General features: G+C 37.4%; 1 protein-coding gene across 1 annotated transcript in view; it reads right to left on the bottom strand.

Annotated features, from left to right (window-relative positions):
• Positions 1–3299: 3299 nt before the first annotated feature.
• Ziz (dedicator of cytokinesis protein Ziz) overlaps positions 3300–23293 on the bottom strand; it is a 542949-nt gene continuing 522955 nt past the window's right edge. The window contains exon 36 of the mRNA XM_067151766.2: positions 3300–3611. Coding sequence (XP_067007867.2) covers positions 3377–3611 — 235 coding nt within the window. The 3' untranslated portion in view covers positions 3300–3376. The remainder of the gene's footprint in view (positions 3612–23293) is intronic.

The raw sequence follows: 23293 nt of genomic DNA, 5'->3' as shown, positions 1-23293 counted from the left end.
AGCACGAACTAGTGGTGTTCTTGTTGCCAAATGTGTTCATTGCCTGAAGCAATTATAATACAGATGAATGTGGATAACACAGAGAGTTGGCTGAGCAGTACAGTACATGTAGTTGTATGCTTGCATTTGGGAGATGGTAAGTTCAAATCCTACCACTGGCAGTCTTGCAAATAGTTTTCTGTTGTTTCTCATATTCAGCCCAGGCAAATGCTGGTGCAGTACCTTAATTAACACCACAGTCAGTTCCTCTCCAGTCCTAATCTCATCACCAAAATCCTATCAGCCAGTGGATCATTAAATCACAAAAGAAGTGGAAATTATAAATTCTGTATATTACTTCTCATCCATTATATTTATTTCAGTTCTTTATGTAGAGAAGTATCAGGAGTGAACAATAAGTGCCATAAATAAGTCACAGTAACACAATATGCACTACTTTCAGAAATGATGTGCAAATATAATTGCTAGTGTGTGCATAATAATGTTTACTTTAACCCACAGCTCATACCCCAGCAAGCTGCGTTTCGCCCTGGTAAAATACAGAAGGAACAGATTTGAAACTCGCAAGGTGAGAGACAGGTGTGGTTTTCGTGGATTTATCAGCAGCATACAACACTGTTAATCAACATTTCCTACCAGTTGAAATCTACGATCTGATCAAATATATCAAGCTAACCAGATTCATTGCCACTGTACTCCAGAACTGTAGGTTTTTTGCTAACTTCCAGGGACAGTAACAGTTATTGCAAGAGAGCAGAAAAATGGAAGTCTACTTCCCCCAACTCTTTTCAACATACACACAATTGACCAATCAACAGCTCCAAATACTGGAAATTTCTTGAATGTTGACGATCTTGCTCTGGCCTCACAGAGCATAGAGAGAGAAATGTGACAACCACCCCTGAAGGTTTGTCAAGCTATTATAACATAAACTAACTTAGACCAAACCCTGTCAAGACACAAGAGTGCACCTTTCATCTAAGGAACAAGGCTGAAAGTAGTATGGTTGGACATTGAACAACACCACTGTGGCACTCCAAAATACCTAGGAGGACAGAACGCTCACATTTCAAGAAATGTTGTATGAACTGCAAGCTGAAAGTTTACACCTGGAAATAATCTGCTAAGAAAATGGGTTGAATCACAATGGGGTAGTCAACCACAAACTGTTCAAACTTCAGCACTGACGCTTTCTTATTCTGCCACTGAGTATGCCTATCCAGTTTGGTACAATTTACCTCATTCCAAGCAGGTACATGTAGCTCCCAAGAAGATCTGCAGGTTAATAACAGCTTGGTTAAAGTTGACTCTTGACAAAAGGCTTTGCCATTTTGCAGGAATAACACCACCTTGTATGTGAAAAGAAGTGGCTGTGAACAAGGAGAACACTAAAGATGAACCTGAAAGTACTCATCCGCTATACAGACATGAACCTCCTGTGCGGAGACTCACATCTAGGAAGAGCTTCCTTTAAACAGCTACAGAACTAAACATCCCAGCTGAAAGGTTAGGTTATAGTTGTGGAAGACAAAGTTCCCCCAACTCTCAGGATGGAAGACAGAAGGCAAAACCTTGCCACCTGGTCTTGATAGGAGTTGGATGGTTCAGAAAACTCAGAACAAGCTGAAATTAAGACTGTGTAGGTCCAAGGTTCGTTTGGTGAGGTGGGGCTACATCAATGCTGACATGGTCAAGTGTGAATGAAGAGAAGACCAAATTGTCGCGTACATCCTTCAGTGTTGACTGCGTCCATCTTCTAGTAAAGAAGATGAGCTATTTCAAGAGAATCAGAATGCACTGGATGTGGCCAGTAACTGTTGTAACTGTGACTGTATTATGTTTCTGACACGAGAATAAATAATTAAAATAATTCAATATTCTTGCACATTTCACATTGTTTTTTAAAATATTTTGTACGTCCAAGTGATTTAGATCCTGTAATACAGCAGGCAATAATTAAAATAATAGGTGCAGCTTTCTTTCTTTTCACATGAAAATCTGCCATGGTAATCTGAATGTATAAGTTACTTTCCTGAAACAGTTTTAAAACCTTTACATAATGTGACCCTTAAAAGGTACAAAGTAAAATGATTCCAAACTGTTAAGTCATCTCATATTATAGTCTTCATCACTGTTCAGTATGAACCCAAATTAACAAAGTGAATTCAGCTACCTTCATGCAATGTTGGATGGAAAGGAAATAAACAACAACTGCTATCCCGTTCTTACATCTGGCCTTATTATTCTATCCCAAATATGAGCATATAAAAAAAGACTACTGTATGTGATGAAAGTATTAATGTTTGTCAATCAATCGCAGAACCAATCGTTCTTTCTCCAATGATGAAGGTATGTCTTTTAATTTATAAATATCAATATTTGCATTAAGCTTGTCGTTTTGATATGAGCAGCAAAAATATCACAGAGTTTGATAAAGTCTTTCCACATGAATGTATCTGGACTACACATGTGACATCAAGCAATCTGAGAAGAAAATTTTTCTGTTGTATTCATATGTTTGGCACCATGGCTTAAAATCAAACCCTGTTAAGTTGACAGTATTGTAAACAGCAAAAGAGAAGACTACATAATAAATTAAAATTGGTTAAAGAGCTTCCCAGCCAGTGAATTAAACTCCACAAAATTAGTGATAATTATGGGAATTTCATTGTCAGAATAATTAAAATCCATAAAATTTTCCCCTGAAATATTACAGAATGCTCTTTGGAAAAACCAACAAGAGTTTGGCATCGAGTTTTGTGCACTTATGCAAGAACATACTTCAGAAAATAGTATGGAATATAAAAAAGATTATTTGGAGGCTTTATTTAGGTATAAACTTGGTCAAAATATTAAACTGAATTAACTAATTACCCTCCTCTATATCAAATATGATTCACAGTTATAACATTCTGTAATGGAACATTTTATCATATTTCTATCTTTGTATGTGTTAATTGCTATGAAATATTCTTTACTGTGGCAATATTCAGCCAAATATATTTCAGTGATCAAGAGGCTTAATAGTGATATAATTGCACAGGTACTTAAAGTGTAGAAAGAATATAACAACACTGAACTATTTCAATTGTAAATTGACTATAATGTTATAAATGCATTTCATATCTTCAATCTAACATAAATTAAAATGGTAAATACCTATGCAACTATACACTGTGTAAAGATGACTAATATATAATTATAAAATAAGTATATTATAATAAACCAGATCTCTCACTCTATTAGATTCACTCAATCACATTCATATCTAACAACACTATCCTGCAACAGGAACACAGATTGGTGCTGAACTTGCCGAGCACCAGGCATATCACAATGGGAATTGACTGGCAATATATTGCACTCTCAAGCCACGCTATGCAGTACTTGAGTTGCCCGAAGCGCCACTGATGGCGCTGAATAGAGCTTGACTGTTTCTTTTAAAGCAGCCCAACTCATCATCAGGCCAGAGAGCCTCACCAAATAGGGTAGATAGATTATGGCACAACTTTTGGTAATTCTGACACAGGACCTCTTGATATTCCAATTGATCGGCACTTATAATCTTGCTGTTGATCTGCAATGCAGTGTAGCAGATTTTAACAAATTCTCTGAAACAGGAGAGAGACAAGATTTTAACAAATAAAATGTATATATTCATAGTAAATCAGATCAAATTCAGCAACATGGACTTTTTTGTGTGAATAATGGTTACATTTTGAAAACAATCAATAGTAACATGCAGGAAATTCAACCTAGTTAGACTGATGTTTAGATTTACGAGTTTAATATTAGCATCGTCCATAAAAGAGACTTCTACAAAACAACATAATTACATTATACACACAAATTTCCCCTTCCAATTATTTTCATAATCATCCCCGAAATAATCCTACACAGTGATAGGAAAAAATAAAAGATAATGTAGGCTGAGCATTACTATAGACATGAGGAACTGAACTGTGTCAGTGTAGCTCAACAGAATATTCATACACAGAACTTTGCACCCAGCCATCCAGTGGCACCAGACTACATGATGTCTGACACATCTCATGCATTACCACTGATGCAGAATACTGTGATACAAAGCCACGATGAAGAGTGGTACCTCAAGACAGTAACATATACAATACCACACTGGGTTTCCATGGTTACAGGTCATAAACCTGAAGGCAATCCCCTAATGAATATTTTCCTGAATCCGAATTCTTGAAAGACAAAATACCAAAACCCTATTTTCCCAAACGACAAATTCCAGGGAATTAACAACCTCAAATATTAATTCACTGGCATATTTTGCCGCCTGCCAGGAGGCCACAATGCAGTGACCATTCATACACAGACGCCTAACAGGCAGTCTACTGCGAGGTAAGCTTTCTGCAACTAGTTCAAGCCTTCTGCCCATAGATGGCATGACATGCAGTATACTGTCTGAAAGCTGAGAATCTGCTCTCTCTTAAAGTTGGAATGAACATCATAGATTGCATCACACAGCAAGCAATCGCTCTCCAAATAGGGTGATTACCCGCTTGATAATCAGCAGAAATGGCCAGCCCTAGTAAACATTGCATTACAAGGAATAAAATCGAACACATATTATGGGATAGTCAGAGTGAATTGGGCAGTGATGTAGTTTTAGAAAATTAAACAATTTTATTCACTAACAGTGAAAATTATAGCAGCATAACACAAAATTTCACGTGAGAGTGATGACGCGTTTGCAAGTGACGATGATAATGAAGTCCATTCTGCCTACAAAAAGACAAAAGGAAGATGGCTGGGAATGGAATAAAACCCATCATGAACAGGGCCCTCTCTCCAGATCCTTCCCCTCTACACATTTCTCAACATGTGATTCACAACTCTTTATGGGATGAGATAGCTACCGAAAGAAACAGTTTTGCTGATTAGTTATTCAAAAAAAAAAAAAAAATTCCAACTCATCCTATATCAGTTCACTGGGAACATTTCACAAGGCTTATAACCCTACACCATGCCGTTAGTGTGTTGAAAGTAAGACAAGCAAGTAAAGTGTAATGATATACAACTCTGAAAGTATTTGGTGGCTTTGCATTTCCCAGAGTTTTAGGTATTTCACACCATTAAAACTTACACTGATGCAGTGTATTACACTACATCACATCAAACAAGGGTATGATTAAAATTCAGTATGTTGCGGATAACATGTCTAAATCGTAGTAGCGTAAAACTGTATCTCATGTATGAAAAAATGGTATACATGCGCATGCTCAGTACATTAAAATTAGTATGTTGATGGGTTAAAAAATTTTAAAATGTAATTATACTACATACATACATCATTACAGACTGTTATGCCTTTTAGCGTTCAGTCTGCAAGCCTCTGTGAATTGACTAAACATCGCCATAATCCTATATTTGCAACTAGTCCTGTGGCCTCATTTAGTTCTATACCTCTTATCTTTAGATCGTTAGAAACTGAGCCTAACCATCGTCATCTTGGTCTCTCTACTTCTCTTATCCCCCATAACAGAGTCCATTATTCCCTAGGTAACCTATCCTCCTCCTTTCGCCTCACATGACACATCAATGAAGCTGATTTATGCGTACAGCTTCATCCATCGAGTTCATTCTCAACTTAGCCTTTACCTTTTCATTCCAAGTACCCTCCTGCCATTGTTCTCACCTGTTTGTACCAGCAATCATTCTCGCTACTTTCATGTCTGTTACTTCTAACTTATGAATAAGATATCCTGAGTCCATCCAGCTTTCACTCTTGTAAAGCAATGTTGGTCCAAAAACAGATAGTTTCATCTGGGAGCCGACTTCCTTCTTACAGAACACTGTTGATTGCAACTGCGAGTTCACTGCATTAGCTTTACTGCACCTTGAATCACTCTCACTTACTATATTAACATCCTGGGAGAGCACACATCCTAAATATTTGAAATTATCTACCTGTTCCAGCTTTGTATTACCAATCCAAGAGATTCAATTCTCTTGGATTTCTTACCTGCTGACATCAATTTAGTCTTCGAAAGGCTAATTTTCATACCATATTCACTGCACCTATTTTCAAGTTCCACGATATTAGACTGCAGACATTCAGCACTATTTGCCATTAAGACCAAGTTGTCAGCAGAGGCCAGACGGCTTACTACATTTCCACCTAACTGAATCCCTCCCTGCCATTTTATACCTTTAAGCAGATGATCCATGTAAATTATGAACAACAAAGGTGAAAGATTATAGCCTTGTCTAACCCCTGTAAGTACCCTGAACCAAAAACTCATTCTACCAACAATTCTCACTGCAGCCCAATTGTCAACATAGATGCCTTTCATTGATTTTACAAACTGTCTCTGAAAAGTCTCATGAAATAAAGACAATGTAAATTACACACAAAACTCCTTTACTGGCCTTCAAAGTAATCTCCGTTAGCTACAACACACTTTTAACATCAAATGTAAACTGTTAAGCTGCTGGAAGCTGGCAGCAAACGCTTCTTTTGGAATCTCCCGGAGAACTCTCATCACGTGTTGTTGGATACCTACTACACTGTCAAACAGGTGGCCTTTCAGGGGGAACAAAAATAAATCTGCCGGCGCCAAATCCAGAGAATACGAAGGGTGTGGAAGAACAGTTACCTGGCGTTCAGCGAGAAACTGGGTCACGCGGATTGCGGTGTGCGGACGGGCATTGTCGTGGAGGAGCTTCTACTTTCCACTCCGGTACAGTTCAGGCCGAACCCGTCTTATGCGTTGCAGTAGCCATTTCAAAACTCCCTCGTAGAATTCTGCGTTGACAGGTGTACCCTGGGGTACAAATTCATGATGAATGACACCATTGCTGTCGAAGAAACGATCAGCATTGTCTTAATCTTGGACTTTGTGCGCTAACTTTTCTTGGGAGGCGGAGAAGACGCTGAACACCACGCCATGACTGTCTCTTGGTCTCTGGATCATACTGGTAGCACCACGACTCCCCTCCTGTCATGATGGTTTCCAACACCTCTGGATTTTGGTCACAAACGTCAATGAAATCTCCCAACGTTTCCATCCGAGTTTGCTTCTGTTTGTCTGTCAGGTTTTGCGGTACAAACCGGGCACAAATCTTCCGCTTTTTCAAATGTTCGTGAACAATGGTCCTTAACACTGTCCTTGCCTACACCCACTTCATCTGCTATCATTCGTAAGGACAGTCGCCGATCATTCGCAAGCATCTGTCGCACTCGTTCGATGTCCGGAGATGTGCTTATGGTTGGTCGACACAAACGCGCCTCGCCCTCAACACCTTCCTTTCCATCTCAAAAGCGTTTAAACCAGTCAAAAACGCACTTTTTACTCACTGCTTGAGTGGTAAATTTGCACTAATATTGCATGTGTTTCCGTTGCAGTTTTGCCAAGGTGAAAGCAAAATGTCATGTTAACGCGTTGCTCAGTTTTGCACTCCATTGTGCAATGACACGAGTCCTTGCACTTACTCCGTGCGACGTGTTGCAGCGTTCAATTCCGTTTAACTGTGTTGAGTTGACCGATAGGGGGCACTTGGTGTCATGTCTCGCAATGCGCGAGCGCATCGTCCGAACTAGCACGGTGTACATCCTAGGTGATCATTCACCAAACTTTTCAGACAAAGGTTGTAATAATCTACTCTTAATCCCATAGTCCCCCCAGTAAGGAGACATCTTTTCCCTAAGTACCCTGTCATATGCTGTAATTATTCAAGTGATGTTTCATTTCATATACAAATCAAGCATTATGAAGAAATTAAAAATGAACAATATGAGGTATGTAATCCTATAGTACCACAAGATATGAGTCTCATGATTTCCGTATTGACAGCTAAAACACTTGCTGTATTGCACAGGAGGATAACTTGAGCAATAAATTGTTATATTAGCAATACAATCTAGTATTGTTATCTTTGTTTCTTATATCCCAACCACTTGCCGTTCTATTCTTGCTAGTACTGACAACATGCAATAACATGTTCTCCCTTCCTAGTTGCAGTTGTTTGACAAACAGTCAGTATCTGTCCGTTGTTTATTTCCATCAACGTAACATAAAAATTTGGATGGTGTTTTCCTACGAGAGACAACAGCCTCCCATACAGAAAACAAGATTGTCTAGCAATACTTGGGAGAGTCAGAAGGTCCATCTGGGCACCAAAGTCACTCAAAGCTCCTGGATGGTTTGTACATATATGCTGCCCAAGTTTCACTCAACAGATAAACAGGCAAGTCAATTAAAATAGGTAGTTATCTAGGTTTCCTAGTAGTAATACAGTATTTGAAAGAAGCCTCCCATAGACAGCTGTAGATAACCATGAATAGGTCCTGTGTGTTAAATTCACACCCCTGAAAAGCATAAAAATTGATGGAGGATGACATCTCTTAACACCTGACCTCCTTCAAAGCCATGATCAAACAAATGAACAGGTGTACACAAGACAAACAGGACACCATCATATCTACTATAGCCAGTTTTAACAGTGTTAGTGTGGCAACTCCCCACTCATCAGTATCATTTCCCCTTTTCCAGCTGACACCGGGTGGGGGAAAATATGATTCCTCTCAATTTTGTCCTGTCTCTCCACCATTTCTCATCCAACACTGTCTTATAATGTTCTTCACAGAGTCCTCCATTGTAATCTTGGTCTTCCTCATCCTCTCTTCCCTGTCATCTGTCTTTCCAATGCTTGTCTTGGCAGTCTATCTTCTTTCATCTGCTTGACACGTCCAAACCACCTCAATTTGTTTTCTTCCAGTTTGTTGTTTAGTTTCATCTCTCATTCCATCCCTCCTTGTCTTCTGTACCATACACCTCAGGAATTTCATTTCAGCTGCCTGAACTCTACCCTCAACTCTCTGAGTCACTGTCCAGGTTTCTGCTGCATATGTCATTATGTCATTACTAGAGCCCAGATTATATGTAATTACATATTCTGTTCCCATACATGTAACTACAAGAAAAGCTAAAATGTTGGCAAATCACACTAAAAGGATCATTATTCCAGGAGTTTAAAGTAACATATTTTTACATATTTCGATGCAAAATAAATATTTTGGTAAATATTACATATTTTAAATATTTTGAAGGAAGTAGTGCATTTGAAAGTAAACACAATTATTTATTTACTAATTTTACAGTGATTTAAGTTTTTTAAATAAACACCTGAAAATAGCTTAGAAAGCCTGTACATCTCTAACATCTAAAAATAATTTAATAATTTAAAATGAGGTAATCTTATCGTTCTATGTTGCGATTTTATTTGACATAAATAAATATCACACGAGAACACGTTTACTTCCTTGTAAAAATCACTTTATTTACACTGTACGTCACAACATACAGTTTTACACAGTAGCAAATGACACTAGGCCTATATACAACACTCAATAACGGACTACCCTGAAGTCGATTCTGACAAGTACATATATCAACAACAGTGACGCGCGCACTATAACATACACTCTTTTGAATTCACCGCCTGACTCACTTGAGTCCAGTACTCAGACTGTCGCACTGACTGACAGCTCGATATTTATACTACTCGATCAACCATCCAGAATGATTGACTTCTGGAAGAGTTCTTACAACACTCTAAAGGGCCCCATACACGCGCAGACTTATTCGGAGGTAAGTCTGCACAAACCAGTCTCTTCAGACATGTCTCTGTGTGTATGGCCGATAAGTCTGCCGACAAAAAGTCTGCAGGCAAGTCTCTGACATTCTAGCGCTGCTTGAATTCAGCCGGAGACTTTGCGTCTAAAGCGCCATCTCAGAGTTGCGGCAGAAAATGTAAATGTGGTAACCTACAAATATGAAAACTGAAATTTATTTTTTGCGCGTCCTTTTCGTGCAGAGCGCTAAATTGTGTCGAAATAACAACTCATCTTCTATACCGACTATCTAATTAATTTCGATCGTATACATTTTTCAACCATCCGAAGCCCATAATCTTAAACAGAAAACAGCTGAGCGTGACGTATTCAACTTCCTCGGTAAATAGTCATTTAGTCTGAGCGTGTGTGGACAACTGCATACTTCCGACTTACCTCCCGGAGGCAAGTCTGTGCAGGTAAGTATTCCAGAAGTCTGCGCGTGTATGGGGCCCTTAATGGAACACACTCGAAACATCTATCGACCAGCTAGTCGAATGGATACTCGAATGTTCCTTCAACATTCAAAAATGTACATGGAAATATCTACAGCATTTGTAATGTCTCTACGTGTATCTAGACAATAAAACCTTACAGTAAGTTTCCAGAACCCTTCATATACACCAAATTATAGTACAATAAGTCTAACATACGAACATTATTGCATTTTCAACCATATCGATTTTGAGGTTAAACAATACGTATTTGAGGTTATGCAATTTTATACTACATATTTACAGGGAAATCCTATATTAATCATGTTTAACACTTAACAAAAGATAATTTAGCATTAAATAAACTATAATTAGAATATATTAAACATACTCATTGAAGGTTTTACACCAGTTACAGCGTCGTACGTATGAAAATCTGTCAAAGAATCGGTTCCCTGAGCTATGTTGACGGTGCAAGTCTTGGGTGTCTCGAGCTGTGTCTATCAATCTTTCCTTGCACATACTTTGTCAGACTGTTCTCCTCTCAGATTTCTTCTGTGATCCCTTCCCTAGTCCTCGGTGGTTAATGTCAGATGTTCGTTCGTTCTTCTTTGTTTATTGCCCAAGATTCACTTTCATAACGGGCTACATTCCATACAAAAGTCTTCAGAAACATTTTCCTAATAAGCATATTCATTTTGATGAGATCAAATTTCTTCTCTCGTAATAAAGACCTTACTTGCTTGAGCAAGTCTAAATTACATATTTCTTCGCCGGGCAATTTGAAATACGTGCCAGTGACTTCATGTGAAGCTGAAAGGTCTTCTCACACACACACACACACACACACACACACACACACACACACACACACACACACACACACACACACACACACACACACACACACACACACACACACACACACACACACACACACACACACACACACACACACACACACACACACACACACACACACACACACACACACACACACACACACACACACACACACACACACACACACACACACACACACACACACACACACACACACACACACACACACACACACACACACACACACACACACACACACACACACGTAAGGACATCCTAACAGACAGATAGCATTCGATGACCGCAGAAAATTTGGAAAAATATTTAGTTATTAATTGTGCCTCCAGATGAAAATTAGAGGTTGAAAAACCTATGGAGTTTTAAATTTTTACGGTTTTGTTTCCTTTTCTATGTACAAGAATACATCAAATAAAGCTTAAATATTAAGTTACATATTTTTTTATTTATTACATACTAGCAGAAGTACCCATTCTTTGTACAGGTTATCAGAAACTGGCTCTAGTTACTCATATTATCGGTGTGACTGACTTCATTAGATATTTATATCACTGGTGTATTTACTTAAGTACGTAGAAATTATTTGTCATGTTTGGAATTATCGTGTATCATCTTCTTCTTTCCTTCATGCGGGCCCCTAAATATTAGTTCTTAATTAGCATCGACCTCTAAGGTCTTTTCCTACCATGTTTTTCCTTCATTCCCACCTAGATATACCTGCTCCATTCACAAAGCTGCAGGTTTAGTGTAAGTATACTTCTGCTAGATATTACCACAAATATAAATATTACTGAATGCATTTGTTTGATCCGACATTTCGTAACTATCACAAATGATCAAGGAAATACGCGATGCATAAAATAAACTACTATAATTATTGACAATTATAATTCTCAGGGCTTGTCACTCATGTCGCGCATCATATAATGAATCTGAGTATAAATGCTGAGACATTTTTTCAAGTCACGGGCGCACCATCTTGACAATTGTGTACAGTATATAGGTTGTTTTCATGGTTACAATGATCGTAAAAGTGGACCAAAATATCGGCACTAATAACATCAGTGATCCTACTACTCCATGATTGATAGAAAATAGTTTAAACTATAGGTAACAGACACCGCAAAATGCTGAAACCTAAGCCATTACGTAAAAACAGAGGCCCGTCGGCAACCGCTGGTCGCTCTACAACGATCTTCGGGACTGTTGTTTTTATACTTCACTCCCTTTCCATCCCCGCCCAAAGGAGTGCTATGAGCATCTTACACAATAGTTTATTTTTTCCAGATAGTAAGTCATATGTGCATCAATTTTGGTTGGCAGCTATACCCAAACGTACATGCATAATCTAGCTGCTGTAGAATACTGGAGATGACGTCGCCATGGTTACAGCCGTTCGTTTCTTTATCCAATTCCTAGAGCAGGGGTAGAGTGGATCCAATATCTCCATAACGGTTGGTTTTAGGGCCTTAAACAGGGTGTTCGGGCCCGAAGGATTTACCAAGTTTTGTTCTTTGCGTCAAGGGGCTTAAAATGAGCTTTGTCTCATCCTTGTATGACAAATTCGATTTCGCCTCTATTAGCCTATTATTTTAATATTTTTATATCTCCCCCCCCATCGCCCCCCTCCCTTGAATTATTTTGAAAATAAAATACAGCCCGTGTTACTCACTGGCAATGTAGCTTTCTATAGGTGAAGTAATTTTTAAAATCGGTTAAGCAGTTTTTAGTCTATCCGTTACAAACAAATGTACAAAATTTTCCTCTTTATAATGTTAGTATAGAAGTATAGATTACATCCCTACACATACGGTTGCCATCAGGAAGGGCATCCAGCCATAAAACAGGGTCAAATCCACATGTGCTACGCAGTTCGCACCCGCAACCCCACAGGTGTGGGTGCAGCGCTAGAAGAAGAAGATACTCATTTTAAAAATTCACCCGCTTTTTTTATTCTTTTCAGCCCCTTAAGTGGATTTTCCAAAAAGAGTGTGTTCATTTTTAAAGGAGATTCCAAGTACCAATTTTAAAGTCTGTAACATCTTCATTTTTTGAGATACATGTACCTCATATAAATAATTCAACTCCTTCCTCACTTTTTTTCACCCTCTCTTTAAGTGGATTTTCTGAAAACGAATATTTGTGTTCTTTAATTTTTTAAAGGGGATTCCAAATATCAATTTTCATGTCTGAAACATGTTAGGTTTTTGTGATTTATTGTAGATTATTCTGCTGCTGTAGAATCCTGGAGCTGATGTTGCCATGGTTACGGCAGTTCATTACTTTATCCGATTCCTAGAGCAAGGGTAGTGTGGTGCCAATATCTCCATAATGGTTGGTTTTAGGGCCTTAAAACATGGTTTTCGGGTTCACCGAGTTTTGTTCTTTGCATCAAGAAGATTAAATTGAGCTTTGTCTCTTCCTTATACGACAAATTCAACATTTTGCCTATATTAGCCTATTATTTTTATATCTTCCGCCCCGTGCCCCCCACCTCGAATTATTTTGAAAATAAAATACAGCCCATGTTACTCACATGCTATGTAGCTTTCTATAGGTGAAGTAATTTTTAAAATTGGTTCAGTAGTTTTTGAGCCTATTCGTTACAAACAAACAAATTTTTCCTCTTTATGATATTAGTATAGATTTTACTACATATTTTGTCAATTTTAGCTACATATTTATGATAAAATCAATCAATCAATCAATCAATCAATCAATCAATCAATCAATGTCAACGCTTGATGACTGCTCCAGAGCCAACTTGCCCCTCGCCTTATATAGCCAGTTGGGCCGGCGCATGTAGGGGGGAGTCAGCACTGGCGCAGCCTTGCTGGGACAAGAGGCTAGAGCCGTGAGGTCCCTTCTACAAGAAGGTGACCCCACCCATGCTGTTTAATAAATTTAATACTTCATACAGTAGAGTGTTCACATGCTTTGTACACAAATGTAACAAAGAAAGAAAATGTTACAAGACAAGTAAGAAAAATACTATTAAAGACACAACAACTAGCTACTGGAACTTGTCTAGGGGTCTCTTGCATAGTGGGCTGCATCGTATGGTCACTTTGGGCTTCCTCTGCATCCTCTTGAGGTGGGTCACTGGAGTCTCCTGTTCGGACGAAGTTGGAGAAGGCAGAGGGCTCCGCCTGACTCGGGGGAGTCAGTCCGAGATGGTGGACGCGTCTACTATTGAGCGGCTGCTTGAGCTTGAGGTGCTGCCACCTCTCTTCCTCTTCCACCGCAAGTGCTGCGACCCCTCCTCCGTGCTGGCGGAGTGCGGCTGACCATCCGTCGTGGTAGAGGCTGGAATTGGAACTCGGCTGGGAGCTCCGCAATTTCGTCTCCGGTGGCCTGGTCGAATTGAATTGCCGAGTTCCAACCCCTGGAGAGAGAAATGTAAAGAAGGTTTGCTCTGTTGAAAGCGTATTTTCTCTGGGCGTGGTCCAGGGAGTACCACGCCAAGAGTAGTCAGTGTGTCGTCGCCACGTCGTGATGGTCCCGGCCTATGGGTAGGGTATGGAGCATGCCTTCCAAGGCTGAGGTGATTTGATAGACCCGATTCTACCACGGCGTCTCCTATGTGTGGACACAACTACCTATGGGCCATGCCCTGGCCTCCTCGGTGATGCAATGTTGGGCCCTCACCATTGGGGAGCTACTTTGCCAGGAGTTCCCGATCCAGTTCATTGCATACTTAGATGACTGGCTCATACACGGACCAACACTCGACGAGGAAATGGTGTGTGATATAGTGCTCTACTTGGAAGTAATCCTGGGTATGACAGTGAACAAGGCCAAATCCCTGCTCCAGCCTGTGGACGTGCTCACCTACTTAGGAGTGATTATAGACATCCCCATGGGTGAGGTATCACTTCATCATGCAACGCAGACCAAGATTCTACAACTGGTGCTGCTCAACCCTCAGGCGTCAGAAGAGGAATGTCAACAGCTCGTGGGATACCTCTCCTGGTGTGCATATGTTATGGGTTGGCCCTACTTCCTGGCCAAGCATGCGCTATCCGGGGAGGCATTCTGGATCAGGCGCTTGTTGACCCCGCAGTTTCTCGCCACGCACAGAAGAACCATCTTGCTCCAGCCCACCGACATGGTATACATGGACGCTATTCCCAACTCCATAGTCCATTCACCTCACATGACCCCACCACCACCGAAGCCTGTTTATGCGTACAGCTTCATCCATCGAGTTCATTCCTTAATTAGCCTTTATCTCCTCATTCCGAGTACCCTCCTGCCATTGTTCCCACCTGTTTGTACCAGCAATCATTCTTGCTACTTTCATGTATGTTACTTCTAACTTATGAATAAGATATCCTCAGTCCACCCAGCTTTTGCTCCTGTAAAGCAAAGTTGGTCTGAAAACAAACCGATGTGAAGATAGTTTCATCTGGGAGCCGACTTCCTTCTTACAGAATACTGTTGATCGCAACTGTGAGCTCACTGCATTAGCTTTACTACACCTTGATTCAATCTCACTTACTATATTACTAGGGCAAGGCATTTAATGGCCAAAAAATAGCAAGAAAATGCAAAATTAAAAAAATACATTTATGACCTAAAAATGATTAAAAAATTACACAAAATTTGAAAAAAAATGACCAATAAATTAATCGTAAGTCACTTATTTATTAATCCTTTAAGAAACAATTAGCTGATTTGAGAGAGAATTTTAATGGATGACAATGCATTAAGTTTAAATTATTTTTGTTACTAACAAAGTAAATACCACTTTGCACCCCTGGTGAAAAAAAATGAAATATTTTAGAACTGGCATATTCTTCAAATACTCTCCTAGCAAATAGGGTCATTTAATTAACAAAGAATATTTAAGAAAACAAACTTCAGTGGCTGTTTACAATAAATTCGAATTGAAATACACAATAAAAACTTTGCGTAGGTTCTCAAATGAAAACGACAGCCTATTGCCTGCAAGTAATGATTTGTACATGGAAAAGCTTCTCTCTACCTCAGCTGAAACAATTGGTGCATACTGAAAACAAGCAATATCTCCCGGATTCAATTCACAGTCGGTAAGAGAAAAATTTTCACCCGACAATGCTTTGCCAATAGAACACAAAGTTTTATACCCACTGTTCTTTTGCAACACCTTATTCAATTTCATGGATACAACTTCACCCACTTTACCACACACACGATTCAGATCATTCACAACTTTATACACAATTTGCAGCTGCTCCACTAGTGGCACTTGGAATTTTTCAAGAGCACTTATTGCATTAGGAAAGGATCCGAAATTTGTTTCTACGTAGGAAAGTTTACCTGCAATTTCTTTGTCAGCCAAGAGTTCCTGGGCTGTTTTTATTGATCCAGCCTCAGTTTTGTCGAAGAAATCGACCACTTCCTTTAACAACTTCAAAGTTCTCGCAGTAATAAAAATAAGCCTCAATCCACGTTCCCCATCTAGTCAAAACAGGTGAAAAGGGCAAGGGAATTTCAAGAGCTTCTGTTTTGAATGCTAGAACTCTAGATGGGGCTTTTAAAAACACTTTCTTTATGCACCCAATTAACTTGTCAACTTCAGGAAAATTATGTCGTACCTCTTCTGCAGACCGATGTAACGCATGGGCTAGGCATGTGACATGCACCATTTTCGAGAAGAGCGTTTGTTACATAAAATCAGCTTCATGGTCCGTATCGCACTTCAATAGATTCACAATTAAGTATTTATTTATTTTCCACCTAGTCGATACAATAATTGCTTAAGGCAACTTTTAATGGTCAAAAGTGGTACATGTTTCGTATATTATCAACATCTTCAGCCACATAACACTGTTTAGATGAAAAATATATAAAATTGACAAAGTAATGCTTTAGATGAAGTGTCCTTAAAATTATTTTTAAGGCACTCCTTCAAAAACACTATATCTTTTGTCACTTTAGCTATTTTCATCTTTAAGTTGAGGTAGGTGTTAGCTTCTTTGCTTGCCTGGTTCGGCATTAGGATTACATAAAATCAGCTTCATGGTCCGTATCGCACTTCAATAGATTCACAATTAAGTATTTATTTATTTTCCACCTAGTCGATACAATGATTGCTTAAGGCAAATTTTAATGGTCAAAAGTGGTACATGTTTCGTATATTATTAACATCTTCAGCCACATAACACTGTTTAGATGAAAAATATATAAAATTGACAAAGTAATGCTTTAGATGAAGTGTCCTTAAAATTATTTTTAAGGCACTCCTTCAAAAAACACTATATCTTTTGTCACTTTAGCTATTTTCATCTTTAAGTTGAGGTAGGTGTTAGCTTCTTTGCTTGCCTGGTTCGCATTAGGATTACATAAAATCAGCTTCATGGTCCGTATCGCACTTCAATAGATTCACAATTAAGTATTTATTTATTTTCCACCTAGTCGATACAATGATTGCTTAAGGCAACTTTTAATGGTCAAAAGTGGTACATGTTTCGTATATTATCAACATCTTCAGCCACATAACACTGTTTAGATGAAAAATATATAAAATTGACAAAGTAATGCTTTAGATGAAGTGTCCTTAAAATTATTTTTAAGGCACTCCTTCAAAAACACTATATCTTTTGTCACTTTAGCTATTTTCATCTTTAAGTTGAGGTAGGTGTTAGCTTCTTTGCTTGCCTGGTTCGGCATTAGGATTACATAAAATCAGCTTCATGGTCCGTATCGCACTTCAATAGATTCACAATTAAGTATTTATTTATTTTCCACCTAGTCGATACAATGATTGCTTAAGGCAACTTTTAATGGTCAAAAGTGGTACATGTTTCGTATATTATCAACATCTTCAGCCACATAACACTGTTTAGATGAAAAATATATAAAATTGACAAAGTAATGCTTTAGATGAAGTGTCCTTAAAATTATTTTTAAGGCACTCCTTCAAAAACACTATATCTTTTGTCACTTTAGCTATTTTCATCTTTAAGTTGAGGTAGGTGTTAGCTTCTTTGCTTGCCTGGTTGGCATTAGGATTACATAAAATCAGCTTCATGGTCCGTATCGCACTTCAATAGATTCACAATTAAGTATTTATTTATTTTCCACCTAGTCGATACAATGATTGCTTAAGGCAAATTTTAATGGTCAAAAGTGGTACATGTTTCGTATATTATCAACATCTTCAGCCACATAACACTGTTTAGATGAAAAATATATAAAATTGACAAAGTAATGCTTTAGATGAAGTGTCCTTAAAATTATTTTTAAGGCACTCCTTCAAAAACACTATATCTTTTGTCACTTTAGCTATTTTCATCTTTAAGTTGAGGTAGGTGTTAGCTTCTTTGCTTGCCTGGTTCGCATTAGGATTACATAAAATCAGCTTCATGGTCCGTATCGCACTTCAATAGATTCACAATTAAGTATTTATTTATTTTCCACCTAGTCGATACAATGATTGCTTAAGGCAACTTTTAATGGTCAAAAGTGGTACATGTTTCGTATATTATCAACATCTTCAGCCACATAACACTGTTTAGATGAAAAATATATAAAATTGACAAAGTAATGCTTTAGATGAAGTGTCCTTAAAATTATTTTTAAGGCACTCCTTCAAAAACACTATATCTTTTGTCACTTTAGCTATTTTCATCTTTAAGTTGAGGTAGGTGTTAGCTTCTTTGCTTGCCTGGTTCGCATTAGGATTAACTTACATAAAATCAGCTTCATGGTCCGTATCGCACTTCAATAGATTCACAATTAAGTATTTATTTATTTTCCACCTAGTCGATACAATGATTGCTTAAGGCAACTTTTAATGGTCAAAAGTGGTACATGTTTCGTATATGATCAACATCTTCAGCCACATAACACTGTTTAGATGAAAAATATATAAAATTGACAAAGTAATGCTTTAGATGAAGTGTCCTTAAAATTATTTTTAAGGCACTCCTTCAAAAACACTACCGTATATCTTTTGTCACTTTAGCTATTTTCATCTTTAAGTTGAGGTAGGTGTTAGCTTCTTTGCTTGTAATCCTAATGTCAACCAGGCAAGCAAAGAAGCTAACACCTACCTCAACTTAAAGATGAAAATAGCTAAAGTGACAAAAGATATAGTGTTTTTGAAGGAGTGCCTTAAAAATAATTTTAAGGACACTTCATCTAAAGCATTACTTTGTCAATTTTATATATTTTTCATCTAAACAATGTTATGTGGCTGAAGATGTTGATAATATACGAAACATGTACCACTTTTGACCATTAAAAGTTGCCTTAAGCAATCATTGTATCGACTAGGTGGAAAATAAATAAATACTTAATTGTGAATCTATTGAAGTGCGATACGGACCATGAAGCTGATTTTATGTAATCCTAATGCCAACCAGGCAAGCAAAGAAGCTAACACCTACCTCAACTTAAAGATGAAAATAGCTAAAGTGACAAAAGATATAGTGTTTTTGAAGGAGTGCCTTAAAAATAATTTTAAGGACACTTCATCTAAAGCATTACTTTGTCAATTTTATATATTTTTCATCTAAACAGTGTTATGTGGCTGAAGATGTTGATAATATACGAAACATGTACCACTTTTGACCATTAAAAGTTGCCTTAAGCAATCATTGTATCGACTAGGTGGAAAATAAATAAATACTTAATTGTGAATCTATTGAAGTGCGATACGGACCATGAAGCTGATTTTATGTAATCCTAATGCGAACCAGGCAAGCAAAGAAGCTAACACCTACCTCAACTTAAAGATGAAAATAGCTAAAGTGACAAAAGATATAGTGTTTTTGAAGGAGTGCCTTAAAAATAATTTTAAGGACACTTCATCTAAAGCATTACTTTGTCAATTTTATATATTTTTCATCTAAACAGTGTTATGTGGCTGAAGATGTTGATAATATACGAAACATGTACCACTTTTGACCATTAAAAGTTGCCTTAAGCAATCATTGTATCGACTAGGTGGAAAATAAATAAATACTTAATTGTGAATCTATTGAAGTGCGATACGGACCATGAAGCTGATTTTATGTAATCCTAATGCCAACCAGGCAAGCAAAGAAGCTAACACCTACCTCAACTTAAAGATGAAAATAGCTAAAGTGACAAAAGATATAGTGTTTTTGAAGGAGTGCCTTAAAAATAATTTTAAGGACACTTCATCTAAAGCATTACTTTGTCAATTTTATATATTTTTCATCTAAACAATGTTATGTGGCTGAAGATGTTGATAATATACGAAACATGTACCACTTTTGACCATTAAAAGTTGCCTTAAGCAATCATTGTATCGACTAGGTGGAAAATAAATAAATACTTAATTGTGAATCTATTGAAGTGCGATACGGACCATGAAGCTGATTTTATGTAATCCTAATGCCAACCAGGCAAGCAAAGAAGCTAACACCTACCTCAACATAAAGATGAAAATAGCTAAAGTGACAAAAGATATAGTGTTTTTGAAGGAGTGCCTTAAAAATAATTTTAAGGACACTTCATCTAAAGCATTACTTTGTCAATTTTATATATTTTTCATCTAAACAATGTTATGTGGCTGAAGATGTTGATAATATACGAAACATGTACCACTTTTGACCATTAAAAGTTGCCTTAAGCAATCATTGTATCGACTAGGTGGAAAATAAATAAATACTTAATTGTGAATCTATTGAAGTGCGATACGGACCATGAAGCTGATTTTATGTAATCCTAATGCCAACCAGGCAAGCAAAGAAGCTAACACCTACCTCAACTTAAAGATGAAAATAGCTAAAGTGACAAAAGATATAGTGTTTTTGAAGGAGTGCCTTAAAAATAATTTTAAGGACACTTCATCTAAAGCATTACTTTGTCAATTTTATATATTTTTCATCTAAACAGTGTTATGTGGCTGAAGATGTTGATAATATACGAAACATGTACCACTTTTGACCATTAAAAGTTGCCTTAAGCAATCATTGTATCGACTAGGTGGAAAATAAATAAATACTTAATTGTGAATCTATTGAAGTGCGATACGGACCATGAAGCTGATTTTATGTAATCCTAATGCCAACCAACCAAGCAAAGAAGCTAACACCTACCTCAACTTAAAGATGAAAATAGCTAAAGTGACAAAAGATATAGTGTTTTTGAAGGAGTGCCTTAAAAATAATTTTAAGGACACTTCATCTAAAGCATTACTTTGTCAATTTTATATATTTTTCATCTAAACAATGTTATGTGGCTGAAGATGTTGATAATATACGAAACATGTACCACTTTTGACCATTAAAAGTTGCCTTAAGCAATCATTGTATCGACTAGGTGGAAAATAAATAAATACTTAATTGTGAATCTATTGAAGTGCGATACGGACCATGAAGCTGATTTTATGTAATCCTAATGCCAACCAGGCAAGCAAAGAAGCTAACACCTACCTCAACTTAAAGATGAAAATAGCTAAAGTGACAAAAGATATAGTGTTTTTGAAGGAGTGCCTTAAAAATAATTTTAAGGACACTTCATCTAAAGCATTACTTTGTCAATTTTATATATTTTTCATCTAAACAATGTTATGTGGCTGAAGATGTTGATAATATACGAAACATGTACCACTTTTGACCATTAAAAGTTGCCTTAAGCAATCATTGTATCGACTAGGTGGAAAATAAATAAATACTTAATTGTGAATCTATTGAAGTGCGATACGGACCATGAAGCTGATTTTATGTAATCCTAATGCGAACCAGGCAAGCAAAGAAGCTAACACCTACCTCAACTTAAAGATGAAAATAGCTAAAGTGACAAAAGATATAGTGTTTTTGAAGGAGTGCCTTAAAAATAATTTTAAGGACACTTCATCTAAAGCATTACTTTGTCAATTTTATATATTTTTCATCTAAACAGTGTTATGTGGCTGAAGATGTTGATAATATACGAAACATGTACCACTTTTGACCATTAAAAGTTGCCTTAAGCAATCATTGTATCGACTAGGTGGAAAATAAATAAATACTTAATTGTGAATCTATTGAAGTGCGATACGGACCATGAAGCTGATTTTATGTAATCCTAATGCCAACCAAGCAAGCAAAGAAGCTAACACCTACCTCAACTTAAAGATGAAAATAGCTAAAGTGACAAAAGATATAGTGTTTTTGAAGGAGTGCCTTAAAAATAATTTTAAGGACACTTCATCTAAAGCATTACTTTGTCAATTTTATATATTTTTCATCTAAACAGTGTTATGTGGCTGAAGATGTTGATAATATACGAAACATGTACCACTTTTGACCATTAAAAGTTGCCTTAAGCAATCATTGTATCGACTAGGTGGAAAATAAATAAATACTTAATTGTGAAGAGCGCTTGTAACGTATTTGCAGCCTTTACCATGTAGGGTGCTGCATTTGTTATTAAAAGCAGCACATTGTCATTCTGAATGCCATCGGGCCACAATAGCCTCAAAGGCTGGTCAAACAGTTTGCTAATTGTTGACCAGTTAGCTTTGTCCAATTGCTCACAATGTAGTAGAAATGGTTCTCCAGCATTCCCTGCTTCCAGGATGCCTACAATAACGTTGGCTATATATCGTCCCATACTGTCTGTTGTTTCATCTATGCATACCCATATGTTTCCGTCTCCTACCCTTATCCTTATTTCTTGTAACGTTTTGTCATAGCATCTTCCAATGTAGGTTCTTCTTAATGTTTTGGGATCTGGTACAGATTTTCCAGTCTCCTCTTCTAAGAATGTACGCAGCTTTGGATGGTTCAATTTGTGCAGTGGAATATCGGCACATAAAAATGCTGTACACAGTTTCTCACAAAATGGAGAAAATGTTGAAGATTCACCCAGTAGTGTCTGGTGTAAGCCACGGTTTCTTTTATCTTCAAGTCGCTGCACACCACGTTTATGTTTTTCTCGCGACACATGTTGTTCAACTGTAAACTTTGTTTCTGCTGAAACTCGCTCATCACACACTTTGCAAAATAATATTTTCCCATCAGTGGAAAATATATTTTCTCCATATTGTGTAACAAATTATTTTAATTTAACAATTGTACTTCCTTTAACTTTGGGCATCTTACAGTACTTGTCAACAAAGAATTCACTCGACTCTCAGCACGCGGGCGACTGACTTCCTTCTTATCTAGCTGAAGATAAGGAGCAATGCCCAGCTTGGGCGAGTCCATTATGCGTCTTACATATAGGGGAAGAAGGTACTGCTTATAGTATGTTTTCTTGGAAGTGCAATCGAGTTGAAAATACCCTTTCCTTGAAAACTAGTGGCAGCAGGGTATGTTGTAAGTCTACGTTCTTTCTTGAGCAAGTTATTTGTCTAAGTTAAACATAATAGACAAGTATTGTAAACATAAATAATATTAATTAAATATCCAAA

The sequence above is a fragment of the Anabrus simplex genome, chromosome 7, assembly GCF_040414725.1.
Source record: "Anabrus simplex isolate iqAnaSimp1 chromosome 7, ASM4041472v1, whole genome shotgun sequence".
NCBI classification, from domain to species: Eukaryota; Metazoa; Arthropoda; class Insecta; order Orthoptera; family Tettigoniidae; genus Anabrus; species Anabrus simplex.
This window is presented reverse-complemented; position numbering and strand designations above follow the sequence as displayed.